The sequence below is a fragment of the Zootermopsis nevadensis genome, unplaced genomic scaffold (genome assembly GCF_977971745.1).
Source record: "Zootermopsis nevadensis isolate Lab colony 2312 unplaced genomic scaffold, Znev_1.0 Znev_ptg000008l, whole genome shotgun sequence".
NCBI lineage: Eukaryota > Metazoa > Arthropoda > Insecta > Blattodea > Termopsidae > Zootermopsis > Zootermopsis nevadensis.
This window is the reverse complement of record NW_028259140.1, coordinates 4,039,429-4,058,789: the sequence shown is the minus strand read 5'-3', so window position 1 is coordinate 4,058,789 and position 19,361 is coordinate 4,039,429. Positions and strand designations below refer to the sequence as shown.

General features: G+C 34.6%; 2 protein-coding genes across 11 annotated transcripts in view; both read right to left on the bottom strand.

Annotated features, from left to right (window-relative positions):
* Positions 1-501: 501 nt before the first annotated feature.
* Positions 502-4,160, bottom strand: Dtwd2 (DTW domain containing 2). 2 transcript variants are annotated; one of them, XM_022066430.2, is made up of 4 exons: positions 3,810-4,160; positions 3,084-3,190; positions 2,704-2,954; positions 502-1,909 (listed from the first exon to the last, which is right to left on the bottom strand). In XM_022066430.2, the coding sequence occupies exons 1-4, from the start codon at positions 3,893-3,895 to the stop codon at positions 1,634-1,636; spliced, it is 720 nt and encodes a 239-aa protein (XP_021922122.1). In that variant the 5' UTR covers positions 3,896-4,160; the 3' UTR covers positions 502-1,633. The 2 variants fall into 2 exon arrangements, with proteins under 2 accessions (XP_021922122.1, XP_021922120.1); XM_022066428.2 differs by having other exon boundaries at positions 2,704-2,899; positions 3,084-3,269; positions 3,810-4,155.
* A 666-nt stretch (positions 4,161-4,826) lies between these two features.
* The window catches only part of LOC110830966 (death-associated protein kinase 1), a 25,527-nt gene continuing 10,992 nt past the window's right edge, over positions 4,827-19,361 (bottom strand). For 6 of the 9 annotated variants that reach the window (XM_087344872.1, XM_087344871.1, XM_087344875.1 and 3 more), the window contains 15 exons: positions 18,563-18,760; positions 17,444-17,598; positions 16,920-17,040; positions 16,254-16,440; positions 15,832-15,950; positions 15,166-15,373; positions 14,194-14,453; positions 13,090-13,179; positions 10,496-10,687; positions 10,145-10,366; positions 9,657-9,839; positions 9,140-9,352; positions 8,797-9,009; positions 8,459-8,696; positions 4,827-7,327 (listed from right to left, as the gene is read on the bottom strand). In XM_087344872.1, the coding sequence (XP_087200998.1) occupies positions 7,173-7,327; positions 8,459-8,696; positions 8,797-9,009; positions 9,140-9,352; positions 9,657-9,839; positions 10,145-10,366; positions 10,496-10,687; positions 13,090-13,179; positions 14,194-14,453; positions 15,166-15,373; positions 15,832-15,950; positions 16,254-16,440; positions 16,920-17,040; positions 17,444-17,598; positions 18,563-18,760 (2,754 nt within the window). In that variant the 3' untranslated portion in view covers positions 4,827-7,172. The remainder of the gene's footprint in view (positions 7,328-8,458; positions 8,697-8,796; positions 9,010-9,139; positions 9,353-9,656; positions 9,840-10,144; positions 10,367-10,495; positions 10,688-13,089; positions 13,180-14,193; positions 14,454-15,165; positions 15,374-15,831; positions 15,951-16,253; positions 16,441-16,919; positions 17,041-17,443; positions 17,599-18,562; positions 18,761-19,361) is intronic. The other 3 variants (XM_087344874.1, XM_087344876.1, XM_087344877.1) reach the window with 3 other exon arrangements.

Genomic DNA, 19,361 nt, shown 5'->3' with positions numbered 1-19,361 from the left:
TGAAAAAGTTCATACCTAAAAATAAATTGTCAACAATTCTGTAAAAAACACAATGTCATTAAAAATATTAAACAAGGTGTCCTACAAAATTAATTTCAGTAACTTCAATACAAATTATTGAAGATATGTGTAAAAGTAATATTAGCCAATAGACGAGTGAGGTTATGTTCAGTTAGGTTATGTGTAATTGGGTGAGATTCAAATGTTCACACAAGCAGAAATTATGAATTTAGAGTAGTAACTTATGGCATACGGTCTGTGCCAATTTCAAGAATTTCCATCCACACATTCTCTTGTTCTTGAATGCTACATAGTTTAAAAAACAGAATGAACAACCAATTTTGCATTTTCTTCTATGGCATTAACACTTTTTGCTGCCACAAACCTTTCCGCTTTGTTTCACTGTTTCTTCTCTTTTCCCTCTCTCAGCTCCTGACCTTTCCCTTCACTATCTGCCTTTGTATCTACTAGTAATGGAGGGTATGGGAGCACACAACAAAATAAAGGGAAAAAAACTAAATTTATAAAATGTTGCTAAACATGAGGCCTAGACAAAAGTGGCCAATAACACTGTACATATAGGTTAAATGTTGAGAAGCTGCACAAAATTCACAAAGGAACAACACAGAAAACATTTTATATAAAATACATAATACATTTTTAGGAGCTCAGGATGAATAAGCAAAACCATGAATACGGACATTTATTTATGCCTGTAACATACCGAGTTTTAATATGAACAATTTTCACTCGCCCTGTAGAGGCTCAACTACTTAGTTAAAAAATGTGATTTTCTTTTCAGTCCCTTTCCTTACTCTAATTGTATTCCTTCTCTGCTTTGCCAGTGCCAGTGCCAGGGTAAAGTCCAAAAATATAAACACAATATTATTGCTACTTTACAGCCTGTATTACACATTACTTGTAATTTAGTAAAACTCTCATTTCAGCCTTATGTTCATGTGTAAACTGTATAATCATATTTCTTCACATTTTTGAGAAAATCAGTAAAAATGATTTGTGAAAATTTTCTTTCCTCCCACCTGAAGTATCAGGACTTACTGTGACACTGAGGAATTTGTTTGAGAACATTACCAGCGTCTTGCAGAGTACACTGTTAATACAACAGCCAACTTTTGGTTTTATAATCCAGCCCCACCAACATCGTCTCTTATGCTTAATGTAATAGGGTTATTACTCAAGAGTTCATTTTTCTAAACTAAATTAGAAATAGAATTCAAGTCCTGAAGAAGCAATGCTAACCCTTAATATAATGTAAAAGAGAATTTAACAGACTTTAACTTCAAGGTTTAACAGTTCAGTAGTTTAGTAGAACATTACTGTAACACATGGCCAAATGAACCATGTGTCTTTTAAGCTGTGACACATAACCAATAAAGGTTAGTTGAAAAATCCACATTTCAAACACACTGTTTGTGGAATTTGGTTATTCAGAGATGTTCATACTGATTTTACAAACATTTTTTTAAAATTTTATATTAATCATCACATTATTTATATATCAATATAATTAACATCTTTTATTATGTATAAAATAAGGAAAGAAGATTCAACAGATAACTTCCCCATATCAACTAATTTACATCTTTTAATGAATCAGACTTCTTCCCACTATTCAACATTTCTTCAGTAACTTACTAAGTCTTTTGCCAATTTGCTTTGGATATGTGTCATGTTTTATTCTATACTCAGTGCTCTGATGTGTAACTGCTCCATGATCCAACTGAAAGCCACAAAGAGCTAACATTGGTTGTAATAATTTACTTTTTATATAATTATTTCTTTCTATCACTGCTAAAGTTTCTGCTGCTGTCTCCAGTGTTGACAGGCAGCCATCTGTGGGTTGCGTGCGGATCACATACTCACTTGTACTTCCCGTTACAAGCTTAATCTGATAAATAACAAAAGAAATAAATGTTAATTTGCAATAAATTTCCATACATAAAAAACAGAATGTGTTTGTCTTCACTTCATCAGTCTCCAGGGTTCAGAGAGAAGATTAACAAAACCGTCATTATGTTGATCAACATATTATGTGATACCAACTCTGTAATACACATGCATCATCATAACCCACAAAAATTACAAACAGCCATTTGCTATTCATTACACATCAGTACTGTAATGTAGTCAGTTACTGCCTTAGATTTAAAAATGGACTATCAGGTAAATGTCATTTTATACTATTTTCCTTGGTGCTATTTTATTACTTAATTCTGAAAGGCATCCTACATTTGTCAACATTGGCAGGACAGATGTTACAACAGATCCACAGTGCCTCAGTCATATTGTACAGTTTACTGAAAATTTGTGTTGTCAAATACATTTTGAATAAGTCCTATAATAATACAGGCTATCTAAATCCTACTCAGACAGGCAGCTCGACTCCTCAGATGCATGAACCATGCATTATAAAGCCTCTATCTCAATAGGATGGCAAAAACATGGTGAAACATCCATGTGCCACATAAGATTTGAACCCTTGATATCAATATATAGATGGCTGAAGACTGTGTGGCCACTTGGATTGGATTTGCTTAACATTTGTCCATTTAATGCTAATTTCTTCTGGGAAAAAGTTAACAGATAATAGTCCATATCTACAAATGCAAGTGAAACACTGTGAATTTCATCTTTGACATCTGGTATATTCTAACACTTATTTCTTTAAAAATAGTGTAGTACCTGTCTCAGTTTGTGTAACAGTGGAGTACTGTGATAAATTGCCTTTGCCTGAGGCCAAGTTCCATCGATCAGAATAAAATTGTACGGATCTTCTATTTCAGACACAGGTGGCAATTCTTCTATATTCACAGCATCCTTTGATGGATATACAAGGACAGAATTTGGAGACTCCAAAATTTCTTCTAGCCCTTCATGCCTGTAAGAAAAAATATCAGACAAATCCACTGCTGTCAAGGGTTTGTGGATAATATCTGTATGACATAAAACAGGTGTAAATTTCTTAGAAAATGTTACAGTTTAGAAAAGGCATAATGTAGAAAATGTGGAGAAGCACGAAAGAAGCTACTGACAGCATATTAACCAAAATCTGCTGTTCTTACCTGCTTTGTGGAAATTTTTTTCCTTGAAAAATAAGGCATCTTCCTGGTGCAAGGCCAAGGGATAACATTGGCACTGTGGCAAGACATCTTCGCTGCTCTGCCGGATGCTGCAAAATAATTATACGACACTGTGTATTCAGTGGAGAAGCAGGAAGGTAGGTGCACCAACATACTTTGGCTGGGCGTCTGAAACAGCAAATTATTATAAAACAGTAAAATATAATTGCAGATGTAGTACTAATGTAACAAAAATATTCTTGATGTATATGATTTCAAATATGTGAAAAAGTGTGATATAAAATTGTGAACTACCATTTCATTCCAAGCCACTTCAACTTGGTCATAATTATGGAGGCATTAAGCACCTCGGTTAAGTCGGTCATTTTCTACTAGACTAAAGGCGCAACACCCCAGAAGACTGCCATCTCATTATTCCAGAACATTTCATGGAATGGCATATTCAAGTTAATCTGAATAAACCAAAGTTGATCTCCGGTCTCGTTACAACTCCCCTTTTCATTGTATTTAACCTAAAATATATCGAAATAGGAGTTTTCAGCTTTCTTGTGTAATTTCCATACGTAAACAGTAATTCAAAAACGCAAATGCATATTACGTACATTCGAAAAGTAACCTAACCATCCTGTATGTGAGTAACATTTTATTCACGACTGCTAAAGAAATATTCTGATCTATAAGCAAACATATGATCTTAGCAACGCTTACCTACACCTATTGCATATTAGTCTCATTTTTGGAGGATCTGCTGGAAGACTTGAGAGATCATTCCAAACGCTCCAGTCATCAGTCATATTATCTAAATTAATCGTTATCTGGAGTTTATCAATATCATATAAATAATCCAGGGCATTATATAACTCTTTTCAAATCCCAAAATTACACATAATTATAAATGCCACTCTGGGGAGTACTTTTATCAAGCTAACCTCAATCTTAAAATGCTTATAAAACACACATTCCAGGCCACCACCGCTTACAGAAACACATATCACCACAGATTACAATGTACAGGTCACAGAATCCTCTCCGAAGACCACTGATATCAATGGCGTCGTGCGTGTCGTTTTAATACTGCTATCCATACCGGCAGTGGATTGGCCGTATCGGTCCTCGGTCGATAAAATTAGACACACTTGTTAATAGACTTATACCCCTACCTGTTCCTGGCCTTAACTTTATTATGATTAACACTGCATAAATATGGCTTCAAGAAATCATATGACTACTTCAGGATTAACATTACTGCTCAAGAATTTTCACTAATTATATATTCCTTTTGCTCCGCATGCAAATACATGCTGATAATAATATCTTCTGTCAACAAGCCATATCAGGAGAATTACTCCCCTGATGATGAAAGCGGTCTCTAAAATGATGGGCATTTGTGCACAACTACCATGGCTTAAAATGCTAACATATGTTAAAAATGGACTACTATACACATTAATTCATAGTTGATGCTGGAAAACATCAAATTTCAACAAAGAAAAACTGCAGGTATATTATACCTTAAATGGATGATAATAAGTTTGTTTAGGTCTAACATGCAGCACTGAAACATCTTGTAAAAAGTAAAACCAACCAGACTGAAAGAAAATTGAGATCAAGGGTTAATCACTCACAATTATACAGCCTTAGAGACCCAAGCAATGACATAAGACAATGGAAAGACTTCTGGACAAGGTTTTTCAAAGAAGTGGACTAAAATAATAAAACTTTGCATTATTAGTTATACACTTCGTATTTTTGTTGTTGTTGTTGTTGTATTTTTACCATGTTTAAATTCAGTAATGGAATGTTCAAATATCAATACAAAATTAATTCAGTAACATATAAAAAAATTAGTGCAAAATACAGTGATATTAAATATGATTTTTTCAGGTGAATGGACTGAAGAAGTAAATACCAACTGCTTCAAAAATTATACAATTTTGATATAAGAATAAAAAATTAAGCTTCTTTACATTCATATTTTACAGCCTCTTCTCATTTAAGTAAAGTACACATCATTTATGTATTCATAGATGTTCCAAACTACCACCATATCACAAAGTGACTAGACAGCTAAATGTAAAATAGCAAACATTTCCCTCAAAATTTAAGTACAATACAAAAGGCCTTATTAACAGACACAATATGGAAAAACAAATATTACATTGCAACACAAAATCACTTAATAAATTAACACTTTGAATACATTTCATAGCACACAACACATAGGACAACATTAACTGACTTAATTAATTTTATAAGTAGCAACATTATAACCTCAAGCAACAAATTACATAACAATTAAAGCTATACTGAATTGACCATGATTACTGGCAAGTGTTCAATTAGGCTTGGGAAAAAAATAAATATTACACTCATGAAACATGTATGTCTTATAGAATAAAAAACACTGTGCACAAAAGGCAAAATTATGGCATGCCTGAAAAACAAGCATATGTTAAATGGAATAGTAATTTGTTACTAATTCGAATAAAGGCTCACTTCTCTTATTATATCATATGAAAATGAAGTGGCACAATAGCAACATATGAGCAATTCTTTATGGAAAGCATTATGGTGTGTGTGTGAATTGTGCAGTATAAAATATAATCATTTGCACACAAGAGATGAGACTGCTGCCCTTTACACATAATGTGGTATACCCACCATACATGTACATAAGGATTTTATCAGCATATCTGCCCCTTCTCCAGAAAATTACAACATATTCCTTTGTAATTACTTTGAACACTCCAAAATGTGCATTTAATAGACAACGTAAAATCTGTTCTTCTATGTGCTGCTACCAACAGCTGATTCAATTATACACCAAGTATGGATTGAACAAATTTGATGCTAATGACTCAATGTTCTATTAAGTAACTATGTTCCTAGCAATGACTCAAGATACTTTAAACTTTCCAAATGACATTATCTAGTCTGCTAACACATGATAAAGTATCGTTAATGGAAGGATAGTCAAACTACAGCACATAAAATGACTGCAACCCTTAATTTAACCAGCCAGAAAAGGAATGTTAAACAGAGTGTACTGTTTAAAATGCAACCCAAAAATAATTAATGTAATATAAAAATGAAATCAGAAGCAGGTCCACCCCTGTGTAATACTCCCTCCTATCCTCTCCCAGAAGTCAAGATCACCCTGGTTACGAGGCCACTGCTCACACAAGTAACACAAAAGCTGTTCAATTGTAAACATGGTGTATTCAGGACCTGCATTTGTTCTCAAATACTACTGCACTTGAAATCATCTGCTGCACTTCATGAAATATTTCGCAACGCATATCCTAAAAATGACGTACCAAATATGACAATACATCAAATGTTACCTAATTTTCAGGACACAGGAAGTGTTTGTCTGTGACAAATGCTTAATGAGCAACAAAACAGCTGAAATAACAGCCATACTGATTTTAAGCAGTGCAACAGCTTCAAGAATTTAATATTTCAATTGGTTTTGTAATTTTGTGTGTGAAGCAGTGTAGCAGTTAGGATTGCATTTTAAATGGAACATTCTGTATATCAAGAACATGTACCAAAAGTTTCTATAACATAACACATCCAAGGGCTTTATACAATTTTATATAGATATCTTCTTTGGTCTGGTCCACAAATATATAAAGGTTTCTTCATAAGGCCCATCAAATGTCAAGTGTGCTCATCTCTGCTCTAAAGACAACACAGTCTGATATTTTGTGCATGAGAAATGCCAGTCTAAGTAACTGTTACAAAGTAGTAACTTTTCTACACGACACACAGCCATAGGACGGGAAACAAGAATTAATTATATCTTATCAGTTTTTCTCATTGTTTTCCTACTCAAATGGACATTAGAGTAGCTCTTTTCAAAAGTTCTTTTAAAGAGTCAGTTGTAGCTGAATCAATATAAAACCATAACTTCATAAAGCATACTTCATTAAGTGCATAAAGCTGGATAATTAGGTACATGAAGTAGGAGGGATATTGAGCGACAGTTCACCATATTCGTTGCATTTCATGTTTACTGATGTTATAGCTTGTAAATAAGCTACACTATTCATATAAAAAGTCACATGATCATCGTGAAAGATTAGAACATGAGTTCTGTGAACCATTACTAGGTGGATCTTGATGTACTGGGGTTGGAACAATGCGATAAAGAGGTGCACTTCTCAGCAGAATTTTTGCAGCATCATCGCGACCTAAATCTTGCAACTTCCTGACGAGCATTCCTGCAAAGAATTACGTATGGTAAATATGTATAACAGGGGAATGTAAAGAATGAGAGATGAATTTTAATGCTAAATCAAAACATGCACATAATAGGAATCTGTTCACAATGCATTCTTCAGCAGCTGATGCCTCAATGAACACAGCACTGTCCATGCATTCTTCATTTAGTGCATGGGCATGACCAACAAAGCCAGACACCAGATGTTAGAATCTCCAGCATGAAATTTGATTAACTTGATTCATTACATCGTTTACACAACAAATTTAATTAAAGTCAGTTGAGAGTATTGGCTATCCTCACCATTCATCTGTTGCCCCTCCTTAACTAGTTATGCCATTTGAAAACTGCTTAATAATTCTTCAGTTTTCAAGGCATCCATTTCTAAAGTAACAGTATGAAAAGACAATAAAATTACTTTCAAAATATATTCAGAAAATGCACAATTCTCAATTGGTATAGCAGAATGACACAAAAGCTCTTCAAATATGTTGCCAGTTGTTCAACAAAATGACCTCTCCTGAAACTTTGGCAGTGCATGAGCAACTGATGAGGTAGCAGCTTCAGTCCATAAATTAAATGAACAGCCTTAGAAAGTACTTTTTTATATTGAATGTGTGGCTAAGTATCACTACAGGCATTACAACTCCAAAGGATGGCAACATTGCATTTCAGTTCTGTATAGGAAAGGAAATCAATTTGAACAGTTAAATATTACTGGTGTAATTACAGTGAAGTCTGATACATTACATTTTTATACAATTTACTTTCTGATCAAGCATATAAAACTCCAAACTCTTATTTGCTCCATATAGCAACCCTTCTCTGGACAGAAATGAAGTCCCTCAGAGCAATATTAGGAATGTTGGCAGACTGGGAACATCGTAGAACAGGACTGGTGCAAACCCCAACAAAGAAAATAGACAGGAACGAATTAAAAAACAAACTGCAGCAACAAGGGAAAGAAAAGAAATGAAAGGCACTGTATAACAAAATCAGACTTATACATTTTCCTTTTTGCATAACATGCTAGAAAAATCAAAACAACGCTGCTATTGTGCCTGAAAATCATATATGTTCCGATTGAATTTTATTCTCTGATTCATGTTACTTGTAGCATGTATCTGCTTACCAATTCCTGAAGTTTTATCTTTAGCCCATTCATCTAGAAGTTTTGCAGTTCGACTACTAGAGCTTCCAGCTGCATCCAGCAATGCAATTTTGTCTCCTAGGCCCAGTTGCACAGCTAGCAGACACCAATCTTTCCCCAACGGATCAGGAGGATCCAAGAGCTTGCACAACTGTTGCCGACATACAGTCGACAAGGCTGTGACAGGTAATTCATCTCCACTCAGTATGACCTCATTCACCTATATTAAAAGAACAGAAGCATTAGAGATAAAGAGTGGGGCCAGTTAGTTATACCCTTACTGGTCGACATTAGAGTCACAACAGGTTAGTCATCTTTACCTCAGATGCTCCAAATCCAACCAGATCAAGAAGGGATTCATGATTCCCTGTAAGAGGGTTGAGCAGCTTCGCATTGAGGCAGGATGGCTGCAAAATGCAAGCCATAAGTTTGTCAGGTGACCAACAATGAACCAAATCACTGTGAAGACGTAGTTGCTCTGCACTCAGCACATGCTTCTCAATCAGTAAACCTGGACTCATTTCCAGCAAGACCTGAAAATGTTCCACTTCCATGAACAAAACTACTCTCATCTGATGATATCCAAGAACTCTGCTGACAAACACAGCTGAACAACAATCAAACAAATTCTAAAAAACTGAGTTTAATACTTTAGAGCTATACCTGATCCACAATGCCAAGGAGCTCTTCTATGAAATAGAAACAAGCTAATTCTGAAGTGGGTGGCCCTCGGACTTTCATTTCAATGGCTTCTCCATCGTCTTCTAGTGTAATAAGACTTTCAATAAGACCTGAACATAACTTTGAGCCCTCAAACCATTGGTAAAGATCACTATCTGGATCACCAAGGCTTTGCATTGCTCGGCGAAGTTGGACCTGCAAATTTTTAACAATGAGAACACAGGACTGGAAATATCCTAGTTATCTACAATGCAGGATATCCCATGTCCATGAATGAGATCTAAATGACATAAACTAAAAGTTAAATATCAGGAAGCCAAACTTCACAGTGGACTGTAGAGCTTGAGAAGAAGAAGAAGAAAGGTTAAATATCCTAAAGACACACACATACCACCTAAGGTTTCCATGGTATTATTTATAATATTTAGGGTTCTGCACACAATGGCTTTTCCCATAATTAAAAATTCCCAGGTATTTTACATCTCTGGATGTGTCTAACCTGTATACGTGGAAAAATACTATGTAAAAGATGAAAAGTATCTGGAGGCGACTTCAGCTTCACTCCACCATAGCAGCTATCCGGATCGCGGTAACGAGGATCTGAGGCATCCCAGAGTCCATCAAGCGTTTCCACAAAGTTGTAACATGGAAACTCAAATTCTAGCTCATCTTCATTCTCACACTGCAGTAGAATACAATCCAGAGGACACTTATGAAACATTCTGAACAGCAGAATTATGATAATTTATTAATATTATTAATACATAAAAACACATCAACAGTCAATTCCAAGTGTTATAAACAGTCATAGTAATGTAGGCTGTATTCATAATACATCTGACATAAAATCACAGTGGCCTCAATAATTAACTGATATAAAACTTCCAAGAGAAGATTACAAAGCCTATAATAAATTCTAAAGAGTTCTCATTATAGCACATTATAACAGATATTACAATAAAGGGGAAGATGCAGGATACTACATACACAACTTGCCTGAGTACATATCTGCAAGGCTTCCAGTACTTGCAAAATATCAAGGGCATCACATTCTGAGAAAGATACTTGAAAGTCATCCACAGTATAGCAACCTGTCACTCTAGCTTGAGCCACAAAATCCAGGGATAGCAACTGACCAATCACACTGCTACATAGCCAGCGAGGTTGCATACACACTAGATCTTGGTACTGAGATTTTAGGTACACCACCTACAGGTCAAAGTACAAGGTATATTACAACTTTTTATTGACTACAGTTTGTGCAATATAGTAACAGCAGATTTCCCCACTTTAATTCTAAACCCATTACAGGAAACATTTCTTAAAAAGCTCACACACCTCTCCCATAAGCTGCAGCTGTTGGATCAATTCTTTCATGTGTTCCTCACCAGCCAATGGATTCACATTACAGTGCACCAAATCAACAAATGTGAACCAAGGCACCACAGGAAAAGTTGCTGAATTCCGTCGTATAATTGGCAACCAGTTCACAACTCCTGCTAAAAAACCTGTCCATTTTGGCACACTCTGTAATAAAAGAATGTAACTAATAATTAGTCAGTCTTAAGATTATACTGCATGCCACACTGACGCCATACAAAAGAGAATACACGAGTAAATAATAGAAAAAGGAGCAACATTTTTCTATAAAGGTACCTTGGCAATTTCCTACAATACAGAAAACATGCCTTGCACCAATGTTTAAGAACTGTTAAATAAAGATTAATTAAAAATAAGAAACCTTAACCCACCCAACTTAAGGAGAAATTAATTAAAAGTAAGTCAGCATAAACTAAAATTTAAAGCAATCAATTGTATGACTGAGTTTCCACTGAATTACCACATAATAAATACTGATTGGTGTATCTTCCAGACATTCATCTCTAGAAAATGGCTGATGTTTCTAAAAATCTACAGAAGAACAAAATATCCATCCAATAAGGAAACAATGACAAAAGGGGTCAATTCAATACACAGATTAAGAAGAGTCATGGATCAAGACACCAGAGGCGAAGGGCTCTGTACATCAAAAACAAACACATTACAATTAGTATTTAGTTGTCAAACAAGGAAAGCATTCTGAAATTTATTAATAAAAGAAGTGTGCTTCAGATGTTGCAAATAGATCATTTCATTATACTCAGGGCGAAAGAACAATATGTCAGTAAATGACACTGCTCATAAAACATAATTTTGCTACTTATTGATGAAAGGTAAGTGTAGGTGTTAATGGTGAGTGTAATAGCAACAGTGAACATGTTAAAGTGGACACTACTGTAGCTTAAATGTGTTGCTGGTAGATGTACATAACAAAGTGCAAACAGGAAGCTTTAACACGGCAAGTGCCAAACTACTAACACTGTATGTGTTCACTAATTATCCCTTTGTCTGTCTGTCTCTTGCTGTTACTAATATCAGATACTCTCATACACACACATACTGATACAGACTTGGCATCTTTGTGTTTCTTTCAAGGCTTTTAACACCCATTAACACCTAAAATTTTAAGAGTCCTAGAAAACAGTCTAACAAGTACAATGTTATAGACCACATCACAGTAAGTTCATTTCATGTTTAAAAGACCTTTACTGAAATAATACTACTGAAGTTTGTAATTATTGTCCTATTTAAATGCAAATTGAGTATAATATGGTCACAATTCAAAAGTATAAAACAAAAATTGCACCCTACACTGCATACCCAATAATGCACTCTCCACGGACTTTGTACATTTTCAAAAAAACTTTAATGACATTGCATTTTTCCATTTTTAAATTGTTTTATGTGATGAGAATTATACTACAATAAGAAGATTTCAATGGAAAGTTGCACAAAATAGCCAAAAAGAGAGGGTTCAAGTTAAATCTGATCAGTTTATTGTCAAGCAGAGTAAATACTATGACCTATTTATCAGTGAATCAGTGCCTAGAACTGGAGAAAATGTTTCCCCAGAAAATGTTGTTAAGTACCAATATAAATAACTAAATAATATTCCAATATATAATTAAACAAAAAATGGCATTTTAACACACAGTCACTGCATGTTGTCACCTCAACAGACACAATCTAACTTTAAAAACAGTTAAAACATCAACTCTCATCAGTCTGGTAAAATTCCAATAAAATGATGTTGAAGTGAAAAAGCCTTGTTTTATTATAATGCAGCCTTGAAGCCAAGTGACACAAAAAGCCTCTCAAGTGCACACTTAACTATAGGTGCTGAATGGAATGTGTTTTGTTATGTAACTGACAACACACTGTAATATACTGCCAATACAGCAGTCTGTTCAGAAACATGGGTTCCAGGGTTCTGGAAATTCACAGATACTCCACAAAACTCAATATACCTCAACACACACATTCAGTTTTTCTTTTCTTTCCTTAAACCTGGATTTTCCAACACAAACATCAAAACAATGACCAAACACAGTGTTTTTAAACTTTTTATCAAAGATGGCAACCTGTATTTAAATTATAAATACATATGGAAAAAGCATTACATCTAATATTAAGTATCATTATATTATTAACAATTATTGGTTTACTTAATGATTACAGGGAAAAGAAATTAATAAAAAAGTTTACAATCTATCACCAGTTATTCAGATGTTTAAGACAGTCGCAGTTATTATGGAACCTCAACCTTCACAGACTATTTAACTATTTTACTAATATCAATTTTAATTTTCCATTTATTCTTAGGTATCCCAAATAGAAATGGAAATTCAATTTAACTTATTACTTTATTTGTTCAAATAAGAAAATGTAATGTGCAGTTTACACAAATAATTACAGTTGTGTAATACATGATTTCCAGAACACCTGAAATAAGATCTGTTGTTCTTAGAATGGAACATATCACAACAAGCCTCAATCACATTGCACACCATGACTGCAAACTGCAACAAAGCAGGTGTTTTGTTACTTAACTGGCCACCAGTGTCCGTGACTGCAACTTCGGTTAGAAGATTATATTCCTTGTGACCTGCACCATGAGGCTTTACCCGCCCAACTCCACCACCCTGCATCCAATGTACAGCTGTTCAGGTTGAACTAAGCTTATTCACACCAAAACTCAAAAACACAGCACAAAAATGCAACCAACTCAACTTCCATGGCTGATTCCTCAAGTGATACTAAGAAACATGAAGAATGTTATAAATATTCATACCAAACATGCTGTGAAGTGGAGTTTTGAGACTGTATAACCAACTTCAATCAGAGAATTTCTGTTTTGTGATAACAATCACAAAAATTTTCAATTAAATCCAGGATGTATATTACTCCTTTCAAGATGGTGCCCTCCCCTCTTCCTTACACCTGAAGATGAAGACATCTGGTCTTCAAACGTTGTTTTAAGAATATTTAGATAATGGCAAAGTCCAATAACTCAGTAATCCAGATTCCAGTAATTTATGTTTCATAAAACATCTCCACACCTAGACATCCTCAATCACTCTCCTCCCCCTCCCTCCCAATACCTCACCCCCACTCTTTTCTGAAGAATATATTTGATATGAAATTTTCTCCCCAGTAAGTGGCTAGAATCTGACTGATTGTAAAAGCTTATTTATTTATTTTTTTAAATTTGTTTTATACATCTTAGGAAACATAAGTTCTGAAACAGATTACAAAATCTGGCTGCAAGAAGCCTTAAATATTCTGTAAAAAAGGTTAGACACTTTCAAGTACAGCAATTAAAATAAACAGTTCTGCAAGAAAAAGGAGTAAGTAACAAAAGGATTCAACTTTTATATTAGTTCCCAAGCATAACTGATTTAACAACATACACTTTCCACCAAATGCATAGTTGCCTGTCAAGCTACTACAACTAAAACTGACCTTTCAATCCATATTGAAAATGTATGTGAAGTCCTTAAGACTTTAAAAACCAGATTATTCCTTGGGACAACAAAAATATGGACAATTCTAAACTTTTTTCACCAAAGAATAATCAAAAATGGAGCACTCTACTGTAATATTGAACTAAATTATTCTACGAATCTTTTGAGAGATGATACATCTGAAGTGCATACCTGTAAAATTTTCTGTTTGGCATCTGCTAAATAAGACTTTATAGCCCTGATGCCTGGTGAATTAGACACATGAGCATCCACTATAAGTACTTGCTGATGAAGCTCAAACCGTGTCCCAAACTTGCCAATGAGTTGTGTCAACAACCTTTCGGTCTGGGAACAGATATAGTTGCCTTGGGGTGTACGAGGTATGCGTGAAGTATCGGGGTGTGTTGCCACCAGCAAAATCTGTGCCACTCTACTTGCCACCCCACGATCACCTAAAAATTTGTACTTTTACTTACATGAGCAAATCAGAACATGAGGAAGAAAAGCCTGAATCTTAAATTTGTTCTTACAGTCACCATTAACACTAAGGGACTTACATCTGGACATTACTACAGTCCTTATTAATTAAATGTATACATAAATTGTAATTGTAGTCAAAATTTATAGCACAAACCAAGTTTGGCAGCAATCTTCTTTTTCTGTGGCTTGTCAATAGCTCTGCAAAAACCATCCCACTTTATTAAAGCAATATACACAATGTGCGTAAACCTGAACTCCATGCATTATTCAATGTGATGTTGCAAATAATTAACAGTAATATGTAAAGCAGAGATCGGTGGTCCATATACAACTGAAATAATTCTACAAAGATATGAATGATATATCAACGACAGTGATTTCACAACTGTTACTTTGAAATCACCGCCAATACTTGCTATCTCAAGCAGTGGTATAGGCAGCCAGTAACCTAACAGTACCAGACAACATCGTTATAGCTCAAAATAATTGTTACCCACAAGAAACAATCACTGGAACCAAAGCTATTCATAAATCATTAGATCATTCATCTTTAAAAAACAAAAGCGAGTGAATTATTAATCCCCCCCCGCGTGCGCAAGAACCCACACCTAGTAGCAACCTGTTTAGAGATATCTCAATTGCATCATGGAAAGGATTAAATGATGATATAATAAAATATATTACCAAGTGGTTCTGTGGGTGGTATCCGTGCTTGCAAGAAAGAAAGCCAGAAGCAGCACTGCTGATATTGCACACTAGCAGAATCCTCTAGATTGAACACCACAACATGTAAGCAGTTTGTGCTGCCCAGAAAATGGTCATATACAAGGAAATAGGTGTCCTGCCCAGAAAACTCCCATAATGTAAGGTCTCCTACACCAGAGACTGAAACCTAAAAATGTAAAACCAAATAAAGCATCTGAGACCGAATCAGCAATATCAAATAATGTGCATTTTTTAAGAATGCATATACAATACATTAAAATTTTAAAATTATAACAAAAATCTGTTACTTATGAAGATTTCAGGCAACAATGAGAGGCACAAGAGCTAACCCATGCATGTGGCTAACTGATTTTTTCCAGGCAATCTTTGTCTTTTGTCATTTAAATACTCCATAGCCTGTAAATTTTCCTGGCTCAAGACATTTAATTTCTAATTTATATAACAAGATCCACTGACCTGAAATAACTGTTGGAGTTTGTCATAAATGAAAATAATAAAAAAAAGCTTGCTGTGTCCAAGGTGGGGCTGGAATGAAGGAGTGTACAGGTCCACAAGTGTGTATTCGCAGATGGAATTTGGAAAATCAGAACTTGTACTGCAAATTAAACAATTTCTAATGATTACCTGCTGAACATCAATGCCACGTGTGTACTGGTAATTATAAGTGTCAAAACTCAGGGAACTACGAGATGATGTTACATCCATTTCTATTTGCATTTTGCTACCAGGGGATGTTGACCCATCTACAACAAACAGATTAAAAAGGCACTTCAGATACTGATATATATATAAACATAATAATATTAATACCTTACCGTAATATTTCTATTTAAAACACATAAGTAACCTTACAGTCTTAATTCTTTACTTTTCATATATCCCTAAAAGAGAGATCTAGTTTTCTGTTACATTGCTATTATATTACCATACCCTATTACCCTAAGCAAACACCAAATTGAAACTCAGAATTAATATTCCTCTGAAGCCACTCTCTGTAAAGGCACTCCTTTAACTTTTGAACAAATTTCTGGCATCTTACAACTTACTTGTTCCAGTATTGCTTCCTGCAGATGGCTTACTTTTGCGAAAAAAACTGGAAAAGTAACCAGCTCTGAGCGATTCAATTAGAGTTGATTTTCCAACACCAGAATGACCAAAAAACTTAACATTTATCCTTGTAAGAGTTTGAGAAGTAGGTATCAACTGCTTTATTAATTCCTCATGGTGTGAACCCTAAAGGATAAAATAAAATTTATAATCATCTTCATCACAAATTATCCACACAATAATAAATTTACACACATATGGCATAAATTCTTAAATTTTATTCCCAAATATTCAGTTCAAATCATCTGATCCAAGCCATAAGAAATTCTCTTCAGGCATTTCACAGATGGTTAATTTCGTATCATTACAAACTAAATCATGCATTTAAACTATCAATACATTTCTCATACTTGATGAATGAGTACAGGACATTCATCACATCTGACAAGAAATTCATTCAATTTTAAAATGGGAATCATAAAAAACTCACGCGCTGATCACTGTTGCATCTCCAAATGCTCTTCATATCAACTAATTCTGCCATGTGACTGCTCATCCGATTCTAACCAAATCTAATTTTCCAGTAACCAAAGACATTAATTCTACATATAATAACTTCCATAATTTATTACAAAAAAACTACCACTACAGTTAGAAACACATACATTTCTCAGCCTGTTAAGCAAGTCGCCAATATCATTGTAACCGTGTTTTAGTGCTGTAATCTCTGCTTTGATCCCATCACCATTCTTTTGTTCTATGTTGCAGCCAGCTAGACAAAGGCACCTGAAATACAGCATACAGTCGGTTAAGCACTGTAATATAAACAAGGTAGTCAGGACAATACATTAAGACTGGCTTCAACAACTTCCTTCCTCATTATTCACAACTCCTTTTTAACTATACTTATACTGTCACCAATAGCCCTCAAATACAAGCGTAAGATGCATCATACCTAATAACACAATCCTTGCATAATTTTGAAATTTTGTACCAAACAAGAAGTTCTGGTTACAACTCATAAAATCCACTTTTCTATTGCACAAATTTCTGGTCCTACAAATCTATTGCTTGTCAATGTTATACTTTAATTAACATAAATTTATAACCTAGCAATGAAATGTAATTTAGCTCAGCATTCTAGAATAAAAACTAGGACAACTTTATTAGGAGTGTCTTAACACTATACCTGACTATTTCTGTATGGCCATGCCTAGCAGCAAGATGTAGTGAATAAAATCCTTGTTTATTAGCAATATCTACATTACAACCAAACGCACAAAGAGTCTGTGCAACTGTCAGAAGTCCTTCACGCGATGCTAGATGGATAGGTGTATTGCCATCCTATAAATAAAACAAAATAATACTGTACAGAACAAGTAAGATAGGAAGTTCCTTAAAATGTTTAAGGATAAACTGCATCTGTCAAACTAAAAAGTCTAAGATTCTATACTTACACTATAAAGATAAATACTACTAGACAAAACAAAAACCAAACAAAAAAATATGCTGTCCATGTCAAGAAAATATTTTACATCTATACAATCAGAATCAGTTTTACCTAAGGGGAATAGGTGGGACCTATGGTATAAACATTAAATTAAGAACTCAATGTGCTTCAGACCAAATAACTGCTTACATGTCCCTTACTAACAGTTCATTGAACTGCAATAGGTTCAACACCACATGCCTCAGAAGAAAACTTTTGCAAGCTGGAAAATTGTGAACAAACTTATCTTTTCCATTCTCCATTTCAGAAAAATAAATACCTGAAAAAATAAGTTTGTGGCTTATATGTAAAATAAAACAACCACCCACAAGACCCTATTTTCCTAACAAAATTGTTAACTTATGAGAACTGTGAGGGAAACCGTACACTACCAACAACCAAACAGTGGCTATGTGAACTCTTTAGCTCTCACTATGACACAAAATTCACCTGCCAAATTTTGTGAAATCTAGTATAACTCGCATGAATTTCGTAACAAACAAAATCTTACAAAATACTAGTAAATGCTTGAAAAAGTATTCTCGTTGCCTATCGTTCATTCCACATTTATCACCATAATTAATAAGCCTATATTATCACAAACACCAACAATATATAAATAATACTGATAAATAACCTAATAATCAACAAACAATACAAATGTTGTGTGATAACTTTCTTTTACGTATTCTTAGTTTATTTAACCTTTATTATATGGGAATTGGGGATTTAAATTTCCACACTACAGGGCTGCCAAGCTGCATTTTAACTTGATGTATCTCCACTGCAAGTTCCCAGTTAGAATAACTGATACGTTACCTTGTCTTGTAGATCTATGTCAGCACCAGAATGCAACAGGAACATAGCACAGTGGATGTGTCTCTTACATAAAGCACTGTGAAGAGGAGTAGATTCATCATGGTTTGTCATATCCACACATGCCCCATACTCCACAAGACACCGCACACACTCCAAGTGACCCTGAGAGCTGGCATGATGCAGTGCAGTGTCTCCATTCTATATACAAATACAAAACTATAAGAAAACCTATGTTTTCCATCTTACTTACAGAACACATCATCAATAACACACGAGTACGTCGATTGTAATGGCAAACCATCACATCTAACCATTCAAAGCTGAGTGGTATGTAACTGCTTCAACAATCTACAACTCTACATTTTACATTTATTGGTTTCATATGATTCTCACTGTAAACAACAATTAATTCCTTAATCAGAATTAACCAGGGGATCTTCATAATGGTGAAGTATTGCATTTCTTTGAAGTATTGTCCAAATACTTAAATATTATTTAAACAAGTTTTGGTCTCAAACGGTTAATACATTCACTGCAGAAATCAAAATAATTTACTGATGAGCCTTTAATTCTGCCAGTGTTGACATTTGTCAATTTGTTTTTCAATCTCACATTTGAATTTTCTGAGTTCTGGGTTGTGACACTGTGCAGACTTGTAGATGGTTACCAACATTTTGAAGGAACATACTTCTTCCACCTTCAGTACAGAAGTTAAATATGAACTCTCACCACTGTAAAAACCTGAGATCTCGTATTTCAAATCTGTTGCCTGCCAGAACAGATACCTACTCTGCAAAAT